General features: G+C 44.3%; 1 protein-coding gene across 1 annotated transcript; it reads left to right on the top strand.

The window, feature by feature from the left end:
• Positions 1-11953: 11953 nt before the first annotated feature.
• On the top strand, positions 11954-18669 carry LOC122756630. The gene is made up of 4 exons (XM_044006843.1): positions 11954-13000; positions 17795-18032; positions 18249-18542; positions 18623-18669. The coding sequence occupies exons 1-4, from the start codon at positions 11954-11956 to the stop codon at positions 18667-18669; spliced, it is 1626 nt and encodes a 541-aa protein (XP_043862778.1).
• The last annotated feature ends 7362 nt before the right edge of the window (positions 18670-26031 follow it).

The raw sequence follows: 26031 nt of genomic DNA, 5'->3' as shown, positions 1-26031 counted from the left end.
CATCCAACCTATGATCTTCTTCCGCAGGAGCATGGCTCCGATGATCCCTTGAAACCTTACGACCGTGGAGTCATCAGTAGAGTCGGTAGAGGAAATGTTTAGTTGCTCATGATTTCGTTAAACATTAAATTTAATAAACATAAAGTAATTAAGACTAACATCGCATATAGGTAGTTTGATAATAAGCTTAGATAGTTATAAGAATATTTATGTATCGCATGATTTAATAATATGTAGTAAAAATGTGGGGATTTAGATATAAATGTTAATTGTGATAAGAATTAAATTAATAAGAAATAGTTTCGATTATCTAATTTAATTCATTGGTAGACAACTTCTCGTTTAACTCCATTGTGAAATTTCTTTTAATTAAATTCAATTAAACTTCATTATAATTCACGACAAAATTATAAAAAAATTTAATTTATTACAGCGATAGCCAAATTTCAGTTGATGCGGCATTTAATTCGTTTCTCAACTTCTTTTATATCATTGCCATTTATTAAATTTCTCTTAAGTTTTGGGTTAGCACTTAAAACAAGGTTATATCATCTCACGCATCTTATCCATCGGCGAAAGATCGATCTCCCTCGAAGGTGTGCTGAAAATTGTATGGCTTTGGCAGGCCTCTTTGAGGTTTTAAGGCATTAGTTTAAACAAAAGAGTCAAAAAGGCATTCTTCTACACAATTCGTTTCACTTCGCAACAAGAGAAATTTTCTTAGATTTTTACTAACTTTACTTAAATTATAAAAATAAGTGTATTCTAATTTTTCAGAGGTTTTTCATTAACTATTCATGGCTTCTTTTACCAGAATCAAATTCACAAAACATTTCATATGAGTGTCGTAAAAGTTAGGTAACTCGATAAAGGTTATAACCAATTTGTGGAGAAAATGGCAAGAAATTTTAATATGGCAGAACTGGGTTAAAACCCATTTAATGGTTTTTGATTTAATGCACAAGAAAATTTATAGTCGGACATCGGATGCTCGGATCTACACTACCCCTTGGGGTTAGGTTCACTTTCTGGGGTCAACTGGGGGTCAACTGGGGTCAAAATTATTGGGTCACTTTTGGCACTGCCAATTTCAATTAAATGTTCCATAAAACGCCAAAGCTGGCCACTGTAGGCTATTGCGCATGCGCGCTGTTGGCCAATTAAACTGCACTTGAGGTTATTTGCCGATCATTCTCCTACTGCTTTTACTGCTGCTCCCTTAGTAGTCCATCCTGCCCCTCCCAGGGTGCTCCTCGGGACAGGACGCAAACTCGGCTTGCTGGGCTAGATCCGCTGGTTGAGCCCCGATGAAATATAAGGGTTTTCCAGACGGGCCTATGGCACTGGCTGTCAGTCCGCCGCCTGGTTGCCTCCGTGGACACTCTTTCCGTGACCTGGGCAACAAAAGGTTATGCATCTGTATGCTAATGAAAACGGCTTTACTCACTTGAGTTTGGTTAAGCTTTCGCCGAATACTTTTTTTTTCCGCCACCAGATTTTCACAATCCGCGTGGACACTGGCACTATGTGATTATTATATATCTTATCGGCAACTGCAACGATTTGCACTCTACCGGATCTCAAAAGGAATAGAATTTAGCACGGAAACGGATGGAGTCGCTTAGCAATTTTTCTCTGCCACAGCATAAAAATTTCCTAATCAGACTAAAGCTTTCCAGATCTTCCCTGGCGCATCCATGAGCTATCTGGTATTTGTGTCCAAAACTCTGTTCTGGCAGAAATGCATGTGCATTAAAGCTCAGCTTAAACTACGTAAAGCTTTTACTGAAATGCATCGACGTTATTCCCGTCGCGTAAAGCCAGGCTCAGAGTATCACATAATTTAGTGCATACTTCTAGGCAGAAAATGTTTATATCTTTTATTGTTTATCTAAAATTTATTTAGCGGCTCTTCAGTCGCCACTACAGTTTGATCAGGGGAAAGCCGAGAAACAAAAATTTGTTTCTTTAGTGGAACCATCGAGAGGGGTTTTGACTCTGCAGGTTGTATTTCTGAAGTGCCAACTTGAGCCGGTAGTCCGGACTCAATATTTCTTTGTGGTGGTAAACAATTCGGGACGGGTGGAATCACCGGTTGAGAAACCAGTGTGGACAAATCGGAATCTGTAGCAATCCCAGGCTGGACTCCCTCCACAACCGATTGGTCGGATTGCACCGAATCTTTTTTAGCTGCCGATCTAAGAAACATTTGAGGGTTTGCTGCGATCGTCATATGATCAGCTGTGGAGTCCTGTTGATCACTTGCCGAAGGTTGCGGGGCATTCCCCTTAGGCAGCCTACCACCAGCGGCTTTCTTGCGCTTTGGAGATTCTTTTAATAGTTTGAGGCTATTAAATTGTGAATCAAGCGCAGAAAGAAGATCATCAGCTCGACGAAAACTATCTCTAGCCAAGCCAAAACTGCTGATCAGTCCTTTCAAGCCACCTTTAGTTTGGCGCATAAAGAGCTGCATTTCATTCGCAACTCCTAGGCAAGTATCACAACAGTATTTTAGATTAGGGCCTTTAGCTAGGTCATCACTTGTTCGGCCGTTAAAACCAGCGCACTTAGTGTGCACCATTCTATCACATAGCCAACAGGTCATTTTTGACTGCTCAGGCTTTATTTCCTGACGGCATTTGTTATGGAAGCAGACAACATTGGTTTCCATGTTTAATTGGGTTTTGACCACTGTACCAAAAGACAAAATCAGAAAATGTACCGCAAGAGCGCAGTCTGCACTTTAGGATTTTGTGTGGGAGAGCGAGAGAGCGGGTGCACCGTGCAGTTATGTACAAAAACAACACCAAACAGCACTACGACAACGCACGAAGAAAAAATAAACAAAACACAGAGACAGAAAGAGAACAGATTGAATTAATTTATTAAAATAATGCACTTATCACAAAAGATTCACTCGCGAAACGAAGGGAACTTTAACTAGTACGGATTACGAAATTGAATTATTAAAGAATTTGTTAAATTCTCGTACACCGCAGGATTTAGCAAAACAAAAATAAATTCGGAACGCAGAAAAAAAACACGACCGTTCGCTTTGAAGCTAGAAGCTTAAAACATCGAGAAGTGGACTGTATTTAATGTCTGTAAAAGGACAGAAAAATTATGTTGCGAAAAAACGGCACACACCAAGATGAGAAAAAAAACAAGAGAGAACGCTATAGTCGAGTTCCCCGACTATCTGATACCCGTTACTCAGCTGGTGGAACTGCGAAGGAGAGTCTTAAACACTGACAGTTTTTGGCAATTTGTGGGCGTTAGGGTGGGCGTGGCAAAAAGTTTTTTTGCAAATCGATAGAAATTTACAAGGCTAATACAAAAATGAAAAAATATCAAAACATTTTTCAAAAGTGTGGGCGTGGCAGCTTTGGGCGGTTTGTGGGCGTTAGAGTGGGCGTGGCAACATGAATCGACAAACTTGCGCTGCTTCTATGTCTTGGGAGTCTGTATGCTTAATCTCAACTTTCTAGCTTATGTAGTTCCTGAGATCTCGACGTTCATACGGACAGACAGACGGACAGACGGACGGACAGACGGACATGGCCAGATCGACTCGGCTATTGATCCTGATCAAGAATATATATACTTTATATGGTCGGAAACGCTTCCTTCTGCCTGTTACATACTTTTCAACGAATCTAGTATACCCTTTTACTCTACGAGTAACGGGTATAAATATCACAATTTCACTTTTAACTTTGCAAATTAGCGGAGTTAGAATTGCGTTGACAAATAATTGTGTGCATATGTTTGTACATACGGGATGTATGGGTTGACTATGTATGTAACTATGTATGATGTATATGAACATAAGTGGATATGTATGATGTATGAACATATGACCATATATGTTACATACATACATATATGACCGTTTGCTCGTTGATGTACAGAAAAAGAATGGAACAAAGCCAAGACGACATGAAAAGGAAAATGTCAAACGATGAGGAAAACGGAGTTTCTCACCTGCCGTTGTGTCGGATAATTCACGGATGTGGAATTGACACGGAAAATAGTCTTACAACAGTGCGACCGAGATTGAATGTTCGGAGCTCTGCTGAAGACCGGCAGTGAAAAAATTTAAGAATGCTCGTACCTATCTTGGCGGAACAAAGAGCCGGGAAATGATGGCAGAAGAATATCCTGCTTTGAAGGACCAATGTCTTTTGAGGGGCTCGTCCTCCAAGATGTGTTGAGCTAACTGTCGAAATTGGGACAAATTCCTACGGCGCAAACGATTAGATCGAAAAGGGGACCACCGAATAAGAAAAACAGCAAGCGGGGGCGTCGTGGGTATAAGTGCGTTTTATTCGGGTGCATACATAAGACTAATTGTAGCTTAAATCTAGAGCGGCGCTGTAACCCGCTTTACATCGCTAAAGCGGGTTTGGGTGATCGGATGCGCTTGGATAGCGCGAGCTCGGATAAGAGCGAGAGCGTAAGTGCGTAAGAGGGGCGAGCGCGTAAGAGAGCGAAAGCTCTGGCGCAAAGGCCATACAGTGGCCCCTCACATAAACAAGAACTTTTATAGTTCAGATTTTTAAACTTATTGTTAGTTATTATACAAGAAGATTCAATAAATAAAAGCAAAGTATAAAATAAAAAAATAAAGTTCTGGAGTAGTGAAAGAAGTCGTCGATGGATCAAGTCCGTGCATAGAAGTTGGTGTGTCGGAGGGTCAATCGTCATCAAGTCGTCAAGTAGTTAAGGGTATAGCTACTACTACAATTCTAACTATATTAATAAACAGGCTTTAATGCCTTACATTTGGGGGCTCGACCCGGCCTGAAGCCTTACATCTGAGGCCCGATCCGGTCGAATTAGTTGGAAACATAAGCTATTGCGATTCAGCGAGTACATGAGTGAAGAAGAATGAGCGATTGCAAACGCGCTACGAAAGGGAATTTGGGAAAGGGGAGAATCTACAGAAAAGAAGTAAAGTGGAAATACAAACTGAAGAAGAAATGAGTGACGAAAGTCTTCAACAAATAATTACTAAGGCTGAAAGTGTTACGAAAAGTGGACGAAGCCACTGACAGAGAGCGGAATAAAAGAACAATTTTAGCTTAAAATTTTGCGAATGTGGTTCTGGACTGACGGAGAGACTATTTCTGTGGAGAAGTGGTTCTATAATTTTGAACAAAATACAGAGGCGTATGGCTTGAGCGATCAATAATAATACGTACAAGCACGTGGAAAGGTAACAAATCTGGCAAAACTGTTCTTAAATTTGGAAGTTTTCAATACGTTTGAGGAGTTGAAAAACGTATTAACTAGAGAATATAAGCGTACAGAAGTGCTGACTTACATGCCAAACTAGCAGAGCGAAAGAAGAAAGAAAGATAAGGGTGTTGGGTCATGCAGCCGCCAAAACTGTGCAGTAGACTAATCTCATATTCGTTATATTGTAAGTCGAAGTAGTCAGTGGTAGCAGTTGCGATGCCCATAGTGCAAACCGCTGTTCTCGCACGCATTTATCTGTACGGCGCTCATTCCTTGTTCTCTTTGTTATCTACCTTCGTTAAGCTTGGGCGCTGCATTTCGGCTGTCTGTCCCGCCAATTGTCACTTCTTTGTTTTTCGGCAAAGACTCAACTTGTGTATTAGATATAGCTCTTTGTCGGCCCTAGCTGCCGTAAACAATTCGCAAAATAAACAGTATCGGCAAATAAACAACTTTCTTCGGCTATTTATTCTTCGCAACAGCTATTAAAAAAGCTCAATAGCTAAACAAAGGGCTTCCACGAGTATATTTTGATTATGAAAAACAGCAGCACAGGGATCGATCGACGAAGAGTCCCTTATTGGATACACTGTGGACGAGTTAGATATACCAAGTGAATTAAAATTTAACAGCTGCAAAGAATTTCACGCGCTAAAAGAGAAATTCGAAATATACCAACGCAAGTGCATGTCGTAACAATCAAGCCAAGTCGTACTGTGGGGGCAAAAAAAACTCATACAATGCCAGCCATTGAAATACTTGTTGCTTTAATTGCGGATCAGTTGAGAACTGGAGAAACGATTGCAAGACAGATACAAAATGCTTTAAATGTAAAGGCGTGCGACATATTGCAAGAGAGTGTCCACAAGTATCCAGATTTGTGCAAGTGATTCAGTCTTCAAAACGACATAAAGCGATAAACGTAAGCGGAGTTTAAATAAATTGTCTGGTGGACACTGGAGCGGATGTCTCAATCGTTACTTAGCTTTTTAGAAACTGACCGACGTGAAACTGGAAAAATGTTTCACAGTACTGCGAGGTCTAGGAAATGTAAAAATAATGCCGCTGGGTACATTTACGGGAGCCGTGTGCGTCGATGAAGCGGAGGTAGAACAAAAATTATTTGTTGTTCCGGATAAGAATATTGAAGATGACGCCCTGGTTTTGTCTTGGCATCCAAGTTTCGTGTCACATTGGACGAGGAGCGGTTCACTTTAACCAAGGTGTCAGCGCGACCAGACAGCGCTGGACATAATGAGCTAATAATAATAATATTGTCGAGACGGAAAATAACTTCAGCGTTTCATTATTGCATATGAATGATGACCCTTCCGCACCTTTCACCTCATTTTAAAATCCGTCATGTGACGCAAGCTTGAGCTCTCAGCCATCGCAACCATAATCATCGCAACTAGAAGGATCCTGCTGATTGTTCTGATGTCGAAACACTTACCGCATTAGTAAAGCGATTTGGGATATTGAAGACTTAACTCCGTCAAAGCCATCCTTGTTGGCGGAAGACTTGCGATGCGAGCAACTATTCAATCAAAAGTGCACACGACTTGGGAATTGTCAGTACTCTATTCGTCTCTTGTCTACTTCAGGATTTGAATCTCAAGGTGATTCCTATTGCCTGGCTTCGGTTCAAAAGTTTAGAAACCAAGCTAGGTACTCAGTTGAGGAGGTTTCTATACAGCTTAAGCCGATAATTCAGCCAAAGAGTCTAGTCGTCGCTACACTGCGTTTATCACCAAGGAGTTCTGCAAATCACTATTTGGATTTTGCAACTCCCCTACCGTGCTTAACCGTTTTGTCAACTTGATACAAAAAGATGTGATGCAGATTTACGTCGACGGTATAATCATATTCGCTCAAACAAACAAGGAGTGCATAGTAAAGTTAAAGATAGTCCTGGAGGAGGCAGCTTAATATGGAATGCGCATTAAATGGAATAAATTTTCTTTCTTGGAAAAGAAGATCAGCTTTTTGAGTCACACAGTTCAGGACGGAAAAATCTGACAGGAAAGAAAAAAGCACAGGCTGTTCAGAAGTTTGCCCTGCCCAAGAACATTAAAGATGTCAATTGTTCTTAGGATTGACAGGATTTTTTTTCGAAAATTTGTATGAGGGTATGCAGTAATATCCTGACCGCTAACAAACTTGTTAAAGAAAGACACCGAGTTTATATTTGAGGCCGAACAAATAAGCGCAATGAATCAGGAACCAGGAGCGCAAGGATATCCTGTCGAATGAACCTGTCCTGCAGTTGTATAACAGGGAAGCACCAACCGAACTACATACTGATGCTTTTATGAATGGGTGTGGCTGGAGAAAGAAAACTTCCCAAGCAGAGTCAAAGCGCCACAGTTATATTCTAGAGGTTAAAGCTGCGTATTAAGAAGCTGCGTATTAAGAAGTTCCGCCGTTACCTATTGGGAGTCAGGATTAAGCTGGTCACCGATTGAGCAGTGTTTTCTCAGACAGTGAAGAAGAAGGTTGTACCCAGACAAGTAGCTGAATGGATTCTGTATCTTGAAGATTTCACATTGCAAGTTGAGCACCGTGCAGGAGATAAAATGAAACACGTCGACAGTCTGAGTCGCTATTCGCTGGATGTTTTCGTAGTAGCGATAGTAGTAATGATAGCTAAATTGTCCGCTGAAGACCCATCCAAGTGGTTCAAGTTTGTAGCGCAAGTTCCACAGCTCTACAAAGAAGACTCCGTTTCAATTACTATTTAGAGTACAAATGCACAACAAAGTTAGCGATAGTGTGCTGTCGATCTTGGAGGAAGAAATAGCCACTGGTTTCGATCAAGAAAGAAACCAGATGAGAATGGAGGCACGAAGACAAATTCAAGAAGCCCAAAAAACTTACAAGAGGAACTACGACAAGAACGCAATCATGGAAAGGCTCTACAAAGAAGGTAATCTGGTTGCTATTAAGCGAACACAATTTGTGGCTGGGATCGTTTATCGGTCCATACACAGTAACCAAGGTGAAGCGAAATTGGGGTTACGATGTAAAGAAGGCGGCATTCGGCGAAGGACCAGCTCTCACTTCTACCAGCGTTGATAACCTGAAACTTTGGAAATATTTGGTGGAAAACAAAGATGCTGCGTCCTCTGGTTCAGACTCAGAAAATCAGGATGGCCGAATGTAAAGTAGTGTTGTGTATCGATAGTTATCAACGTGCCTGCTAGGCGATAGTAGACGAGTAACAAAGGAAGAAAAAGAAAAAGCGTCAAGAAAAAGCTAGCGAGTGCAGGGCGTACGAAGATCAGCAAATTGTGATTGTAAACAAAAAAAGACTCAAGTTGTGGAGTAGTGAATCAAGTCCGAGCATAGAAGTTAGTGTGTCGGAGGGTCAATCGTCATCAAGTCGTCAATTAGTTATGTCTATAGCTACTACTACAATTCTAACTATATTAATAAATAGGCTTTTATACCTTACATATATATTATTAGTGATATATTGAAAACAAAATAAATTAGAGATAGTATTAAACGGCAGAATCCTAAGAGAGCTAAGTAAAACACCGTGTGTTTGCTGCGGAATTTTATTTGCGACTGAGTAAGGAATGAAAAAAGTGACAAAGTGGTTATACATATTTTCTTATTCCTGATTCGTTAAAGAGGGACAAATCTATAGGCTATGATCGGTAACGAATACAAGCGTGCATTTCTACACCCTTCCTTAATGCATGCATGTTTACAAATTATATTTAATACAAATTTAGCATTTCTGTAAGCAATTTGGTTTGGTCTTCGGAAGGTTTTAGGTCAAAATATCTGCTATCATGTCGGTTGTACATTTATATTTTAACAAAACGTTCCCTTCCTTTACGACATCTCTAACAAAATGATAACGTATATCAATATGCTTCGTTCTGGAATGGTTAAAAGGATTATTGGTTAACGCCTGCACGCTCACATTATCGCCATACACGACGATCGGGGTGTTGTCGTCTCCGCATCCAATTTCCAAAATTATCGCCTCCTAAAAGGCCGCCGAAAGTGTCATGTACTCCACCTCGGTACTGCTTAACGCCTTCGCTGCTTTTCTATGCGCTAAGAAATTGTACCACCGGCACACAAGTAGATGTAGCCAGTGTTAGACTTCTTGTCCAGCCAGAACGATTGACCACATTGCTGATAATGTAATTTCATGTCAACCGTGGACGAGAGATACCTTAGTATGTGCTTTATGCCAGCCATGTGCTCAGCATGCGGATTTTGGTTCCGTTGAGCCAATTTGGACACCGAATGCAGTATGTCCGGTCTTGTTGTCAGAGCTAGCCACAAAAGCTCTCCCACCACAGATTGATAGACCATGGGATCCACCTTTTTGCATTTATCGCTGATGCAATCTATCTGGAAACCTGCATCGAGGGGAGTTTTGGCCAACTTGCATGATTCGCGCTTCCATGGGTTGGCAATAAATCCTTGATATATTGCGAATGTCCTAAAGCAATCGCTCCAAGATCGCATTCTCGCTCGATTTCCATTCTCAGGAAATGGCTTAACGGACCTTGTCAACGCCCTCAAACGATTGTGAAATGCTGTTTTTAATTTCCAACAAATTCTCGTGCGATTGGCAAGCTATAACTTTATCGTCAACATATACAAGAATTAGTGAAAGGTTACCTTGTCCGCTCTGTTTGTATAAAAATGGCTCGTTGTTGCAGGAAATAAATCCCATATCCACCAAAACGCCATTTAGCTTTTCGTTCCAGGCCCTTCCTGACTGCTTTAAGCCGTATATTGCTTTCCTCAGCACCAATACCTTGTCAGGATTCTTCTCGTCAATATATCCCTCCGGCTGCTTCATGTAAACCGTCTCCCTTAGATCACTGTTGAGAAACGCCGTGCATACATCCATCTGATGAAGATATAGCTTAAGGTCCGCCGCCAGTGCTATCATCAAACGCACACTCTCCAGTCGGCATACCGGCGAAAAAATTTCCAGGTAATCAACGCCAAATTGCTGGGAACATCCCTTTGCTACCAGAAGAGCCTTGAAACGTTCTATTTTCCCATCCATATCTCGTTTCACGTTGAAAACCCATTTGCAACCAATTGCTCTCTGATTCTTCGGTAAATCAGTAATCTGCCAAGTTTGATTGGCAACCAGGGAATCATATTCCTTAGCCATAGCTTCGCGCCATTCCATAGCATGCGAACTTTCCACCGCCTCTTTGCAAGTCAAAGGGATCGGAACATTTTCCGAAACAAGAGCGCCCAAGATGTTATATTGTTTCTTTGGACGTGCAGGTTTTCCAGTCCGGACAATCTTGGGGCGACCAGGACCTCTGCGTGCCTCTTCTTCGACCTGCTCCTCCATATCGTCAGCACTCTCATACTGATCTATGCTCTCATCCGAGCTGCCAGTATCGACGGATATGTCAGATACGGTTTCATCGTCTTTGGCCCCATCTCGCTGGCAGGGTTCTTCGAGTTCCTCCAGGTTGATCAACACATCTTCTTTGGATGCCACAGCATGATGTTCATCAAACAAAACATCTCGTTTCTCTACCAGTTGTCGAGCTGCTGGGTCATACAGCCGATAACCCAACCACAGAGTACCCAACCATAATATACTCTTTGCCCTTGGGTTGAAACTTGCTGCCCTTCCTCGGACCCTTGTCCAGAGCAACTGCAAGAGATCCAAATACTTTTAGATGTTTCACACAACGCTTCTTACCAGTCCACCCTTCCATAGGGGTCATACTCTTAACCGCGCTGGTAGGAGATCGGTTACGCCGATAAACCGAACTGTTGACAGCTTCTGCCCAAAAACTCCTAGCCCCGCCTGAACCAGAAGACATCTCGCCATTTCCACTAGCGTCCGATTTGCCAAGAAGATCCGAGATCTCGATGTCGTCGGACATGAATATGTGAAAACAAATATTAATATTTCGTTGCTCGGACGTGGAGTTTTTTTATATTCTGTTCGGTCAGAAAACCAAATTAGGTCCACAAAGGGTTGATCTTGTCTCGTAATTCGAAAATAATTAATTACTAATTCAAAAAATAGTAATCGCAAAAATTCACCTATTCTCAAACTAAATAATTGCGAAGCCGGAACGGTGGAATTAAAACCTTGGGTGTTATGCCGTCGTCAAGCAGTGAGTGCGTAAGGGACGGCAGATTGAGGGAGAACAAACAACAACAACATAGCGGCCTCTGCAGCGGTTAACTCGAAACTGGACAAAAAAACGATCTCGGTCCCGCCCCTATGGATTTGTAATAATGATGTGGTTTTTGTCTCTCTTTTATATTATTTCGTTGTTTAATAATTTATTATATTTTTTTGTAATTTATTAAATATATTAATTCCTAAATTAATAATTTATTAGCAGAAAAGTAGTTCCTGGAAAAATAGGCAGATAATATACGTATACGGAATATGGGCATGCATGCAAATTTATGGGCACAGTAAAGCATAGAGAAGTGTATTTAATGTCTGTAAAAGGACGGAAAAATTATGTTGCGAAAAAATGACACACACCCAGATGAGAAAAAAAATGTCGCAAACGCCGCGGACTGTCCGGCGAACAAGGAACATCATACATAGGTATGATGTATATGAACATAAGTGAATATGTATGATGTATGAACATATGAACATATATGTTACATACATACATATAAAAAAGCACAGCTGGATAGACTTGCGGCAGACGCAGAACGAGCAGCCGGCGAGAACAACATGCGCTCGCTATACCAGCATATTGGACGGTTCACAGTAACCCATCACAAACAGAACAAACCAGTCAGAGATCTAGAAGGTAACCTCCTATCCAATGATGACGCACAAATCCGAAGATGGCGCCAACACTTCATGGGAATTAGCCACACCACATCACCAAACGTGGCCATAGACTACAGGAGTGTTGTGCCGCCAAGTGAGAGTAGCAGGATACCCTCTGCACCCCCGAATGTAAGAGAAATCGTGAATGCAATAAAGAAGCCGAAGCACAACAGGGCAGCTGGCGAAGACAACATACCAGCTGAATTGCTTCAAGTTGACACCCAACTGATGGCTGAAATATTGCATCCACATTTCTCACGCATATGGGAAGGCGAGACGGTGCCAGCCTCCTGGAAAAGCGGAATCATTGTGAAGCTTCCCAAAAAAGGCGACCTTAGTGACTGCAACAACTGGAGAGGGATAACACTGCTCAACACCAGCTACAAGATCTTAGCTACTTACTTAGCTCTGAACGAACGCCTCCAGGAAAAAATTGAGCCATTAATCCGAGACGAACAGGCAGGCTTCAGACCCCACAGGAGTTGCGTAGACCAGGCAAATATACTATGCATAATAACCGAGCAAGCTGTGGAATGGAAAGCCCCGCTTTACCTCCTGTTCATCGACTTCAAGAAGGTGTTCGACTCAGTTGAAAGAGCAGCAATATGGCGAACACTTGCAAGAAAAGGAGTACCTGCAAATCTCATCGCCATCATCAAATCGATGTATGACGATGCCAACCTGGCGGTACTGCACAATGGAAAAACTAGTGCACCTTTCCAGACAAACACCGGAATTCGGCAAGGATGCCCGCTGTCACCACTCCTCTTTAACATCGTAGTCGACGAGTTAATGAGCGAAGTATGCTCTTCCAAGCGCGGAATTACGTGGAACCTCACCAGACACCTTGGGGACTTGGACTACGCAGACGACATCTGTCTCATATCGCAGAGACTCGACGACATACAAAGGAAAAGTGACGACCTCGTCAGGATAGCCAGCAGCGTAAGGCTCGAGATAAACATAGCGAAAACAAAAGCTATGCGCTTCAACCACTCCAGCCAAGGAAACATCAACATAAATGGGAACCCAATCGAGTTCATTACCAGTTTCCCATACCTTGGCACCATTATATCCAGCAGTGGTAGAGTGGATGATGATGTCTCCAGCCGTCTTGGGAAAGCCCGCTCAGCATATGGGAGATTATACCGCATATGGAGAGACCGACAAATCAGCTGACGAACAAAGCTCAGGATCTACAATGCGTGTGTGAAATCCATACTGCTATACGGAAGTGAGACATGGCTCGCCACGAAGAAAATAACGCAGAAGCTACCGGCTTTCAGCAACAAATAACTGAGAGTCATATGTGGGGTATTCTGGCCAAACAGATTAGCCAACACAGAACTGTGGCGCGTTACAGACGAGTCCCCGATTCACATACAAATAAGGAAGAAAAAATGGATGTGGATAGGGCACGCTCTCAGAAGAAACCCGAGTAGCATAGTGAGGATGGCACTAGACTGGAACCCCCAAGGAAGCAGGCGAGTTGGAAGGCCAAGAGCAACCTGGAGAAGAACCGCTCACCAAGAACTAGCCCAAATAAACACCACATGGGCAAGTGCAAAACAGACAGCTCAAAATAGAGTTAGATGGAAAGCTTTCGTAGAAGCCCTAAGTTCCCGAGAGGAATAAAAGGAATTAAAGAAAAAAAACATACATATATGACCGTTTGCTCGTTGATGTGCAGAAAAAGAATGGAACAAAGCCAAGACGGTATGAAAAGGAAAATGTCGAACGATGAGGAAAACTGAGTTTCTCACCTGCCGTTGTGTCGGAAAATTCACGGATGTGGAATTGACACGGAACATAGTCTTACAACAGTGCGACCGAAATTGAATGTTCGGAGCTCTGCTGAAGACCGGCAGTGAGAAAATTTAAGAATGCTCGTACTTATCTTGGCGGAACCAATAGCCGGGAACTGCTGGCAGAAGAATATTCTGGTTTGAAGGACCAATGTCTTTTGGGGGGCTCGTCCTCCAAGATGTGTTGAGCTGACTGTCGAAATTGGGACAAATTCCTACGGCGCAAACGAATAGATCGAAAAGGGGACCACCGAATAAGAAGAACAGCAAGCGGGGGCGTCGTGGCCATAAGTGCGTTTTATTCGGCGCTGTTACCCGCTTTACATCGCTAAAGCGGGTTTGGGTGATCGGGTGCGCTTGGAGTAAAAGGGGCGAGCGCGGAAGAGAGCGAAAGCTCTGGCGCAAAGGCCATACAGTGGCCCCTCACATAAACAAGAACTTTTATAGTTCAGATTTTTAAACCTATTGTTAGTTTTTATACAAGAAGATTCAATAAATAAAAGCAAAGTATAAAATACAAAAATAAAGTTCTGGAGTAGTGAAAGAAGTCGTCGAGGGATCAAGTCCGTGCATAGAAGTTGGTGTGTCGGGGGGTCAATCGTCATCAAGTCGTCAAGTAGTTAAGGGTATAGCTACTACTACAATTCTAACTATATTAATAAACAGGCTTTAATGCCTTACATTTGGGGGCTCGACCCGGCCTGAAGCCTTACATCTGAGGCCCGATCCGGTCAAAATTAGTTGGTGAAATTCAAAGCGTTAGTACGTCGTCAGAAGACAGCGAGTACATGAGTGAAGAAGAATGAGCGATTGCAAACGCGCTACGAAAGGGAATTTGGGAAAGGGGAGAATCTACAGAAAAGAAGTAAAGTGGAAATACAAACTGAAGAAGAAATGAGTGACGAAAGTCTTCAACAAATAATTACTAAGGCTGAAAGTGTTACGAAAAGTGGACGAAGCCACTGACAGAGAGCGGAATAAAAGAACAATTTTAGCTTAAAATTTTGCGAATGTGGTTCCGGACTGACGGAGAGACTATTTCTGTGGAGAAGTGGTTCTATAATTTTGAAATCAATAATAATACGTACAAGCACGTGGAAAGGTAACAAAGCTGGCAAAACTATTCTTAGATTTGGAAGTTTTCAATACGTTTGAGGAGTTGAAAAACGTATTAACTAGAGAATATAAGCGTACAGAAGTGCTGACTTACATGCCAAACTAGCAGAGCGAAAGAAGAAAGAAAGATAAGGGTGTTGGGTCATGTAGCCGCCAAAACTGTGCAGTAGACTAATCTCATATTCGTAATATTGTAAGCGGAAGTAGGCAGTGGTAGCAGTTGCGATGCCCATAGTGCAAACCGCTGTTCTCGCACGCATTTATCTGTACGGCGCTCATTCCTTGTTCTCTTTGTTATCTACCTACGTTAAGCTTGGGCGCTGCATTTCGGCTGTCTGTCCCGCCAATTGTCACTTCTTCGTTTTTCGGCAAAGACTCAACTTGTGCATTAGATATAGCTCTTTGTCGGCCCTAGCTGCCGTAAACAATTCGCAAAATAAACAGTATCGGAAAATAAACAAATTTCTTCGGCTATTTATTCTTCGCAACAGCTATTGAAAGCTCAATAGCTAAACATTGGTGACCCCGACGTGATAGTGTTAATTTGCATGCATTAATTAATGCACTTATCCCGTTTATAAATAAATATAAATAAATATAAATACATTTCGGTGATAGTGGCTGTTTTTAAGCGAGCTAACATTACATATATACATACATACATTGCTACATAAATCGTTACGTGCATTGACTCCGCTTGCATTTTCGGCATTTATTTTGTGCTCATCTTCCCGCTGAACCGAATTAAAAGCGATTTGTTGCTATGCCCGCTGAAAGTGACAAAAACAGGGTGACCGTTTTAAAGCGCTTAGCCAATGCTCTGTTCAGCAGGTTTCAGAGGCTACAAACGTTGTTGTCTAATGAGACGCTAAACGGATACGACGAAGCTGCAAAGTGCCTTCAATGTTCTGCATACAGAACTTGAAGAATTGGATTTCGACGAAATTGGCAGTGAAATGAGCGAGAGTTTCGATGAATTCATCGTTGAATTCAAGGCTAGTGTGCGCGCGGAAATAGCCAAACGCAATGTGCATTTCGCGCCGCACTCAACGTTTGCGGAAGGTGTTGTGCCCCACCAGTGTAGTGGTCATCAAACGCAGCCGCGGCCGAGGCCGATGCCTTTGCCGCCTGTGCAGCTGCCAACCTTTGGCGGAGGCTACGCAAACTGGGCGGATTTTTACTCCGTGTTCACGAGCATATTCGACAGCCATCCGGACCTCTCCAACATTGAGAAATTTCAACATCTGCGGTCATGTTTGAAGGATTCAGCGCTGGAAACTATCCGATCATTGGAGATCTCAAACAGCAATTACGAAGCGGCTTTAGAGTTGCTTCAAAAAGGTTTGATAATCGGCGTCTCGCTTTTTAGGCGCACATCACCGAGATTCTGGGTTTAAAGGTAGTACGGAATGGTTCAGTGGCATCGCTTCGGGAATTGTCGGACAAGTTTAACGCTCACATTCGTGCGTTGAAGGGTTTGGGCACCACTGAGCAAATCGCTGGCTGCATCATAGTGCAAGTGCTGCTGCAAAAGCTGGATGCGGCGAGCCAAGCTAAGTGGGAGGAGCGCTTGGAGGATCCGGTCTTTGCCAACCTTATTCCGTAGTGGGAATCGATGGCTGCATTCCTGGAGCAGCGATGTAGGACTTTGGAGGCCGTGGATTGCGCCATGGCAACCTATGCGCCAGGCGTTCAGGTGGGCAGAAATCGTTCGACGCTAGTTGCTACCACCCAAAATTCTCTTGGTTGCATGCTTTGCCATAGTGCAGAGCATGCCATATATTATTGCCCGCAATTTAGAGACTTAGCGCCAGTAGATCGTCTGCGCGAGGCAAAGAGACTAGCCCTTTGCCTAAATTGCCTAAAGGCAGGTCGTCAGCTACGGCAATGCAGCTCGAGCCGCTGCCGCACTTGTGGAATCAGTCATCATACGCTGCTCCATCTAGATGGTCCGCTTTCCTCGCAGCCACATGTTCCGGTGTCTTCAAGCTCCCACACTGAGCCTTTCGACCCGCTTTCGACTTCTTCTACTCTAATTGCCCAGGATCTCGGTAGTGTCCTTGTGCTGCTAGCCACTGCAACCGTTCTAGTGCAGAATCGGTCGGGACTGTTCGTTCCCTGCAGGGCCTTGTTAGATTCTGGCTCTCAACTGCACTTGGTCACCTCTCGGTTTGCAAATCAACTGCAACTTAAGAGGTCGAGGTCGTCCGGCTCCGTCACTGGAATCGGGGATTCCAATTTCGCGACTGATGGATTCTCGGTAGGAATTGCGATGCGGTCTGCCACTTCGGATGTCTCAACGAGCATAACAGCAGTTATCGCTCCCAATATCACGGATCGCCAGCCAAGTTTTAATGTAGACATTGGGGACTGGAAGATTCCAGAAAACCTACAGCTCGCCGACCCGGAATTCCATAAAGCTCAGCGTGTTGACCTGTTAATAGGAGCTAGCCTGTTTTATGAGCTGCTGTGCGTAGGTCAGATAAAGTTGTTGCCAGGACTGCCACTGCTTCAAAAAACTCGTCTGGGCTGGGTAGTGTCTGGAGACTGCGCGCGCCCTTGCGGTAGCGCCTTAATAGCTTCACGCGTTCCTTCTGCAGCCAGCGAGGAAAACAGCATTGATGTTGAACTGGATTCACTTCTGGAGCGCTTTTGGGAGGTAGAAAACTGTCCCGGCCCAATAGTTCAAGCCACTAAGGAGGAGCTAGATTGCGACGCCCACTTTGTTAAAAATTACTCCCGATTGCAAGCTGGCGATTACTCGGTACGTTTGCCGCTAAAACTTCATTTGGATTCTTTAGAAGATTCCCATCCTCAGGCTGTGCGAAGATTCTTGTCGCTGGAAAGGAAGCTTACAAAGCACCCTGGCTTGAGGGTTAAATATGCGGCGTTCATGAAGGAATATCGTCATCTGGGACATATGTCGGCTGTGCCGGCTTCCGAAGTCAGCTCGTGCCGATACTTTTTACCACTTTTTTATCACTGCGTCATAAAGGAGGATAGCTCTACCACCAAGATTCGCGTTGTCTTTGACGGATCAGCTGCCCCTTCCACCGGTTACTCGCTTAACGATGTGTTAATGGCCGGCCCGGTCATCCAGCCCAAGCTATTTCACATCCTAATTCGATTTCGCTCACACCCAGTTGCCGTTACAGGAGACATATGTAAAATGTACCGATGTGTAAGGGTCTCGCAAGAAGATAGCTATTTGCAGTGTATTGTATGGAGGAACTCCCCGATCGATGACCTTCAAGTATACAAACTCGACACAGTTACCTACGGCACCAAACCAGCCTCCTTCTTGTCCGTGAGGGCTATGCAGCAGTTGTCAATCGATGAGCAGGCATCGTTTCCCATTGGATCAGAAATCCTTCGGCGCGATTTTCACGTGGATGATCTTATCTCCGGCTCCGGCACGGTAAAGGATGCTATCAGCATAATGCAGCAGACGGCTGGCATTCTTGCGAAGGGCAAGCTCAAGCTAAGGAAATGGTGCTCTAACATTCCGCTTCTGCTGGAGATTGTGCCCGCCGAGGACAAGGAGTCATTCATGAAGTTTGAAGATGGTAGCGATTTCACCAAAACTTTTGGTCTCGCTTGGGATCCCGCCTCCGACCAGCTATTGTTTTCGTTCTCTGCCTTTCAGTCGCCATTGAGACCCTGCAGGCGCTCTGTTTTGTCTGCGATTGCTAAGTTTTACGATCCTCTCGGCCTGGTCGGTCCGGTAATCACAAGGTGTAAAATCTTTTTGCAGCAGCTCTGCAAGGAAAAACTGTCCTGGGATGAAAGCCTCCCGGAAACTCATAACACGAAATGGCTTGATATATGCCGCAGTTTTGAAATAATAAGTCATGTTAGTTTCCCTCGGTTCGTGTTTAGCGCAGAGTCTGGTCTTGAGGTGCATGGTTTTTGTGATGCAAGCATTGGTGCCTATGGAGCCTGCGTTTATGTGGTTTCTAAAGGGAATCAAAGTTTTAGCCTTTTGCTTTGTTCGAAGTCGCGCATAGCTCCGTTGAAGACCATTACAGTACCAAAGCTGGAGCTTTGTGGTGCGGATCTTCTGGCTAAAATCATGAGGGAAATAGTTGGCTTGAAAGTATTTAAAGGACGCTACTATTGTTGGTGCGACTCTACGGTGGCACTTTCCTGGATCCGAGATGAGCCCGCCAGGTTCAACATATTTGTGGCAAATAGGGTTGCTGCCATTCAGGAGCTTACAGATGTCACGGCTTGGCGTTATGTTTCAACAGCGTTAAATCCGGCTGACATCTTATCCAGAGGATCCCTGCCGTCTGAGCTTAGCGAATCGTCACTCTTGGCGCATGGACCCGCCTATCTTACGGAGCCTGAAAGAGATTGGCCAACAGCTGTTTGTCCTGACAAGCCGGTGCTTGAGCTTCGTCGAAGTGTGTTCATCGCAAAGTCGCCGTACGTGGATGTAATTGCTAGCTCCAAATTTGCAAATTCCTACCCCTCACTGCAACGAGTGTTTGCATACATTTACAAATTTTGTAGTGGAATTCGTCATCCTGGGCTCACCGTCGCACACATTCAAGAGGGTACTCAGATGATCATGCGTTTGGTGTAGCGCGCGAATTTATGGGAGGACATGCAGTCCCTAAAAACGCTGGGAAGAGTTTCCTCATCTAGTCCCATATCCTCGCTTTCGCTTTCCTAGATCAATTTGGACTTCTTAGAGTAGGCGGTCGCCTCCGGAATTCGTCATTGGACTTTGATGGCCGCCACCCAAAAATCCTACCAAGGTCCCATCCGGTGACTCTGGCAATTATTTCGCATTACCATGAAAGCAATCTTCATGCTGGACCTCGAGCTCTTCTGGGTGCAATTCGATCCCAATATTGGCCTATTGGGGGGAGGAAGACGGTTACCAAGGCCGTGAACAGATGCATCAGATGTTTTCGGATTAAGCCGCGGCTGATAGAGCACATAATGGCGGACCTTCCCAAGGAGCGCTTGGAAGGATCTCACGCTTTTGAGGTTGCTGGTATAGACTTCTGTGGACCATTCTTTCACAAGTCGGATACTCGCAACAAGCCCGCGGTTAAATGCTACGTCTGCGTATTTATATGCTTTGCAACCAAGGCAGTGCACCTGGAGCTGATCAAGGATCTGTCGACAGTTGCGTTTCTGTGCAAACTCAAGACGTTCATATGCACCCGGCGGAAGCCGAAGCAAATTTGGTCAGACAACGCCACCAACTTTGTCGGCGCCAAAAATGAACTTCTGGAACTTCGAAGGTTATTTCTCAGCAGCGAGCATCAAGGCTCCGTTCAGAATTTTTGCCTTTCGGAGACGATTGACTGGCGGTTCAATCCTCCACGGTCGCCCCATTTCGGTGGACTTTGGGAAGCGAGGTGAAAACGGCCAAACATCATTTCTACCGCGCTGTGGGTACGGCGGTTCTGACCTTCGACGAGCTGAGGACGCTGGTGTGCCACATCTCGGCAGTTATTAACTCCAGACCTTTAGTTCCCATTTCAGAGAACCCTGCCGATCTGGACGTCCTCACTCCGGCGCATTTTCTCAATGGTGGTCCGCCTTCGTCGTTTGACGAGCCAGATATAACGGGCCTAAACTATAATCGGCTTGACTCTTGGCAGCGCATCTCCTTTCTTCAGCAAATATTTTGGTCGCGATGGAAGGAAGAGTACTTGACGTTGCTCCAGCAGCGCTCCAAGTGGCGCACCCCAAAGCCTGGCGTAGCCGTGGACAACGTTTTTCTTGTTAAGGACGAGAATCTGCCCCCAATGAGATGGCCTTTGGCGAGAGTCATGCAGTTGATTCCTGGCAGGTAGCAATTGCGATTCCCATAGTGTAATCCGCTGTTTTCGCACGCATTTATCTGTACGGCGCTCATTCCTTGTTCTCTTTGTTATCTACCTACGTTAAGCTTGGGCGCTGCATTTCGGCTGTCTGTCCCGCCAATTGTCACTTCTTTGTTTTTCGGCATTAGATATAGCTCTTTGTCGGCCCTAGCTGCCGTAAACAATTCGCAAAATAAACAGTATCGGAAAATAAACAACTTTCTTCGGCTATTTATTCTTCGCAACAGCTATTAAAAAAGATCAATAGCTAAACAAAGGGCTTCCACGAGTATATTTTGATTATGAAAAACAGCAGCACAGGGATCGATCGACGAAGAGTCCCTTATTGGATACACTGTGGACGAGTTAGATATACCAAGTGAATTAAAATTTAACAGCTGCAAAGAATTTCACGCGCTAAAAGAGAAATTCGAAATATACCAACGCAAGTGCATGTCGTAACAATCAAGCCAAGTCGTACTGTGGGGGCAAAAAAAACTCATACATTGCCAGCCATCGAAATACTTGTTGCTTTAATTGCGGATCAGTTGAGAACTTGAGAAACGATTGCAAGACAGATACAAAATGCTTTAAATGTGAAGGCGTGGGACATATTGCAAGAGAGTGTCCACAAGTATCCAGATTTGTGCAAGTGATTCAGTCTTCAAAACGACATAAAGCGATAAACGTAAGCGGAGTTTAAATAAATTGTCTGGTCGACACTGGAGCGGATGTCTCAATCGTTACTTAGCTTTTTAAAAACTGACCGACGTGAAACTGGAAAAATGTTTCACAGTACTGCGAGGTCTAGGAAATGTAAAAATAATGCCGCTGGGTACATTTACGGGAGCCGTGTGCGTCGATGAACCGGAGGTAGAACAAAAATTATTTGTTGTTCCGGATAAGAATATTGAAGATGACGCCCTGGTTTTGTCTTGGCATCCAAGTTTCGTGTCACATTGGACGAGGAGCGGTTCACTTTAACCAAGGTGTCAGCGCGACCAGACAGCGCTGGACATAATGAGCTAATAATAATAATATTGTCGAGACGGAAAATAACTTCAGCGTTTCATTATTGCATATGAATGATGACCCTTCCGCACGTTTCACCTCATTTTAAACTCCGTCATGTGACGCAAGCTTGAGCTCTCAGCCATCGCAACCATAATCATCGCAACTAGAAGGATCCTGCTGATTGTTCTGATGTCGAAACACTTACCGCATTAGTAAAGCGATTTGGGATATTGAAGACTTAACTCCGTCAAAGCCATCCTTGTTGGCGGAAGACTTGTGATGCGAGCAACTATTCAATCAAAAGTGCACACGACTTGGGAATTGTCAGTACTCTATTCGTCTCTTGTCTACTTAAGGATTTGAATCTCAAGGTGATTCCTATTGCCTGGCTTCGGTTCAAAAGTTTAGAAACCAAGCTAGGTACTCAGTTGAGGAGGTTCAGCGTTTCTATACAGTTTAAGCCGATAATTCAGCCGTCGCTACACTGCTTTTATCACCAAGGAGATCGCAGCGGAGACTCCTTGGAGACTCTGTGGTGAAGAGCGAGAGAGCGTAAGAAGGAGCGGAAAGTAGGTGACAGTCCAAACCGCGTAACTTGGACATTCCGCCCCCCTTGCATTCACTGGAGTTGCAAATATACCCATACTACGGCATGCTGCAGGCACCGGACACGATCCACCCAAAAACTATTTTCTGGGCGACCGGCATTCCCTCGTCGAAGGTCAGGAATCCGGATTGGATGACCTTTGGATAAATGTCTGCTCCCAGGACCATGAAGACGGTAGCAGGCCGATGGAACTGGTCATCAGCCAGCATGATGTCCTGGAACTTGGACACCACTGTGTCGCTCAATGCCCGGACAGGTGTGCAGATCCGCACACTGGGTTCGATCTTGAGCACGACCTCCAGCTTTGTTCCTGCGTCGACCCTGGAGCGAATCGTCGTCATACAGACCTTCTCGTCGCCAACACCGGTAACTTAAAGGCTGACGCCAACGAAGCGTCGATGCAGCTCATGGGGGTGCACGGATCGATGAGTGCTGCGGTCTCGAAGGTCTTCGTGCCGGTCTCCAACTTGACCAGCGCTGTCGGAAGGATGTTCACGCTGTGGCGTTGCAGCAGCCACGAGAGCGATGGGCCTGGCGTGGTCGATTCCGGGCGTTGTGGCGGTGAACTTCTACGCTGAGTGGGCGGATTTTTCCGGCGGAAACGCTGAGACGAGGCCGAAGCGGCTTGACGGGTTGGCACCGGTTGGCGACGAGACCGCGCTCGCGATCGCGACGATGAGCCTACCTGCTAGTGCATGTGGAGCTGCGTGTGGTGGGATCGGTCGGACTTCCTGCAACGATCACCGCTTCGGCAGTCTCCTTTAGAATGCTCGTGAGCAAGGCAATTGGCGCAGTATTTGTTGATGAGGACTGCTCGCAGACGCTTTTCAGCGCTGAGCTTTAGGAACCTCAAAGGTGTTTTACAAGACTCTCCACTTCCACTAGCACTTCCACTAGCTGAGTAACGGGTATTAGATAGTCGGGAAACTCGACTATTGCGTTCTCTCTTGTTTTTAGCTCTATCTCTTTTATATGCTACTTCTAATCTATATTTACTTTCCTTTTATTCTAGTATTTTTTTTTATAATATTTATTTTGTTTTAGTTTTAGCATTTTAAATTTTGTTTTTCCATTATTATAATGATTTTTGTCTTAAATCATGGCGTCATTTACGAATAAAATATGTTTAATCGATCTTTGTGTACTATTTGTTATACCCGTTACTCGTAGTGTAAAAGGCTATACTAGATTCGTTGAAAAGTATGTAACAGGCAGAAGGAAGCATTTCCGACCATATAAAGTATATATATTCTTGATCAGGATCAATAGCCGAGTCGATCTGGCCATGTCCGTCCGTATGAACGTCGAGATCTCAGGAACTACAAAAGCTAGAAAGTTGAGATTAAGCATACAGACCCCAAAGACATAGACGCAGCGCAAGTTTATCGATTCATGTTGCCACGCCCACTTTAACGCCCACACACCGCCCAAAACTGCCACGCCGACACTTTTGAAAAATGTTTTGATATTTTTCCATTTTTGTATTGGTTTTGTAAATTTCTATCGTTTTGCCAAAAATTTTTTACCTCGCCCACTCTAACTCCCAAAAACCGCCAAAAACTGTCAGTGTTGAAGACTCTCCTTCGCACTTCCGTTAGCTGAGTAATGGGTATCAGATAGTCGGGAAACTCGACAATAGCGTTCTCTCTTTTTTTAAGCTACAATTAGTCTCATGTATGCACCTTAAAAGCCCGATTTTTATTGGTATATTTTTTTTTCTTTTACCATATTTTTGTTCTCGTTTATTTATTAAATATGATAATTTTTTTTTGGTAATAGTCCACATTATTTTCAGACAGCAATGGCTTTCTTGAAAGCCATTACGGCCCAGCAAACAAAATACTTTGCGGTCGCTTTGCGCCAACTCACATCTAGACCGAAGCGAACACAGACCCAATCGGAGTCTCCGAAACGTCAGAGCTAACGCAGTTAGCTGATGAGACTTGTGGCTCACCAAATGTAGGTCCAAACCGACGTGTAAACCAATCACCTGCATCAGCAATGACCTCCTTAAGACCGGATAAGATAGCTCAGATAATGTTTAACTGGAAACTACGTTCCTCAGGAAAGGGTCCAATGGCTGTCGAAGACTTTATTTACAGAGTCGAAGCTTTAGCCGGTCAAACATTGGACGGTCATTTTCAACTAGTAGCTCAAAATACCAGTACATTATTCGAGGATATTGCGAGCGATTGGTATTGGCAAAACCCCAAAAGCGTAACCGTTGTGCGCTGGTATGAATTATGCATCGGACTCAAAGGACAATTTAAGGACGACAGAACTGGCAGGAATATCAGGGCGCAGATAGAACAGAGAAGGCAACGCGTAAACGAATCATTCGATGATTTATACCGGGTAATCGCAACTATGGCGGATAGACTATCGCAGCCCATGTCCGAAGAAGCTATGGTTGAAACACTACGTGCCAATCTCCATCCCGAAATTCAGCACGAAATTTTATATGAGCGTGCCGATACAGTTTCCGAGTTAAGAAGGTTTATTAGGACTCCGGAAATCTTAATGCAAAGCGTAAGGATGACTCAGGGATTTTCACAAAGCTAGGTATCCAGGTTTGCGAGGTTCAATGTCAGTACGAGTCAGAATCCGCATACGGTGTTAGGCCGTATGATAAGGTACAAGTGCTGGGAAAATTAGTAGTGGGTTTATTAGATACAGGGGCATAAGTTAGCTGCAGGTAAGTTAGTTGGTGGTAGTCTGGCCACAGAGCTGCCAGGACTAAATATTTTATGACAGAAATTTACCGCAGATGTCAGAAAAGTCGACGGAAAATCTCAAAAAGCCGAGTAACCACTGAAGTGTCCTTCCGAAACTAGAATATAATGATGAACTGTAACTGTATCCCAGGTCTGGAAGGCGATCGAATCGAAAAATGACACACCTTAGTGACGTGACCGGTCACGTTCTGGTTTAGGCCGGACACTTTGGCCTGGATAGTCTTAAACGGGAGTCTGATTAAGTCGAACAGCCGTTCTGTAATGAAGGTTGCTTTGGACCCAGGGTCAATCAGGGCTCGCGCTTGGAAGTTGCACCCCAGATGGCACACGTTAATGAGGACAGCGGCTTCTTGTCGCCTCCCGTGGGCATTCTCAGAATCGACTTCTGCTGATCAGAGCTTGTCACCTGACTTGAGCAACGGGTGCCTCGGAAGAAGCGCCCAGACGGTCAAGTTAATGCTCATGGCGCGACAAGTTTGTTGTCGCCGAAAGAATTACGTGAACAGCCAAACGGCATGCGGCCGCTGAAACCGGTTGAAAAAACTGCGTTATTTTAGAACGGCGGAATAAGTCAAAGAAACGCTTGCCCGCAAATAACTTGACTCCAACAAAACAACAGGCAAAAAATACTTTCCGGCTGATGGTTACACTACCACTATGTTTCGCGCCCGTCCGGCGGCGAACGACGATGACACAACCTGTGTGGCACACGAATAAATGTGCGGATCTGAAATTGGCAAAAGTTGCGTGGGCTCGGGGCGCCACCGAAGAAAATTCGGTTAGAAAACTTCAACGGGCGACTGCTGCTGAGGGCGGATGATGCCCTATGAGGAATAGACAACAGAACAGAAGACAACGGAAGATCCGAGATCTC

Source organism: Drosophila santomea, unplaced genomic scaffold, assembly GCF_016746245.2.
Source record: "Drosophila santomea strain STO CAGO 1482 unplaced genomic scaffold, Prin_Dsan_1.1 Segkk7_quiver_pilon_scaf, whole genome shotgun sequence".
Lineage (NCBI taxonomy): Eukaryota > Metazoa > Arthropoda > Insecta > Diptera > Drosophilidae > Drosophila > Drosophila santomea.
The sequence above is the reverse complement of the archived record's forward strand: the minus strand, read 5'-3'. Positions and strand labels throughout refer to the sequence as shown.

What these genes read in the sequence shown, in the direction of transcription:
- LOC122756630 (XM_044006843.1), top strand. Translation starts at nt 11,954, where the DNA reads ATGCGCTCGCTATACCAGCATATTGGACGGTTCACAGTAACCCATCAC. An exon ending in TCGTCAGGATAGCCAGCAGC is followed by an intron (nt 13,001 to 17,794) that starts GTAAGGCTCGAG and finishes TCCCATCCTCAG; the next exon opens with GCTGTGCGAAGATTCTTGTC. An exon ending in ATCAGCTGCCCCTTCCACCG is followed by an intron (nt 18,033 to 18,248) that starts GTTACTCGCTTA and finishes AACTCGACACAG; the next exon opens with TTACCTACGGCACCAAACCA.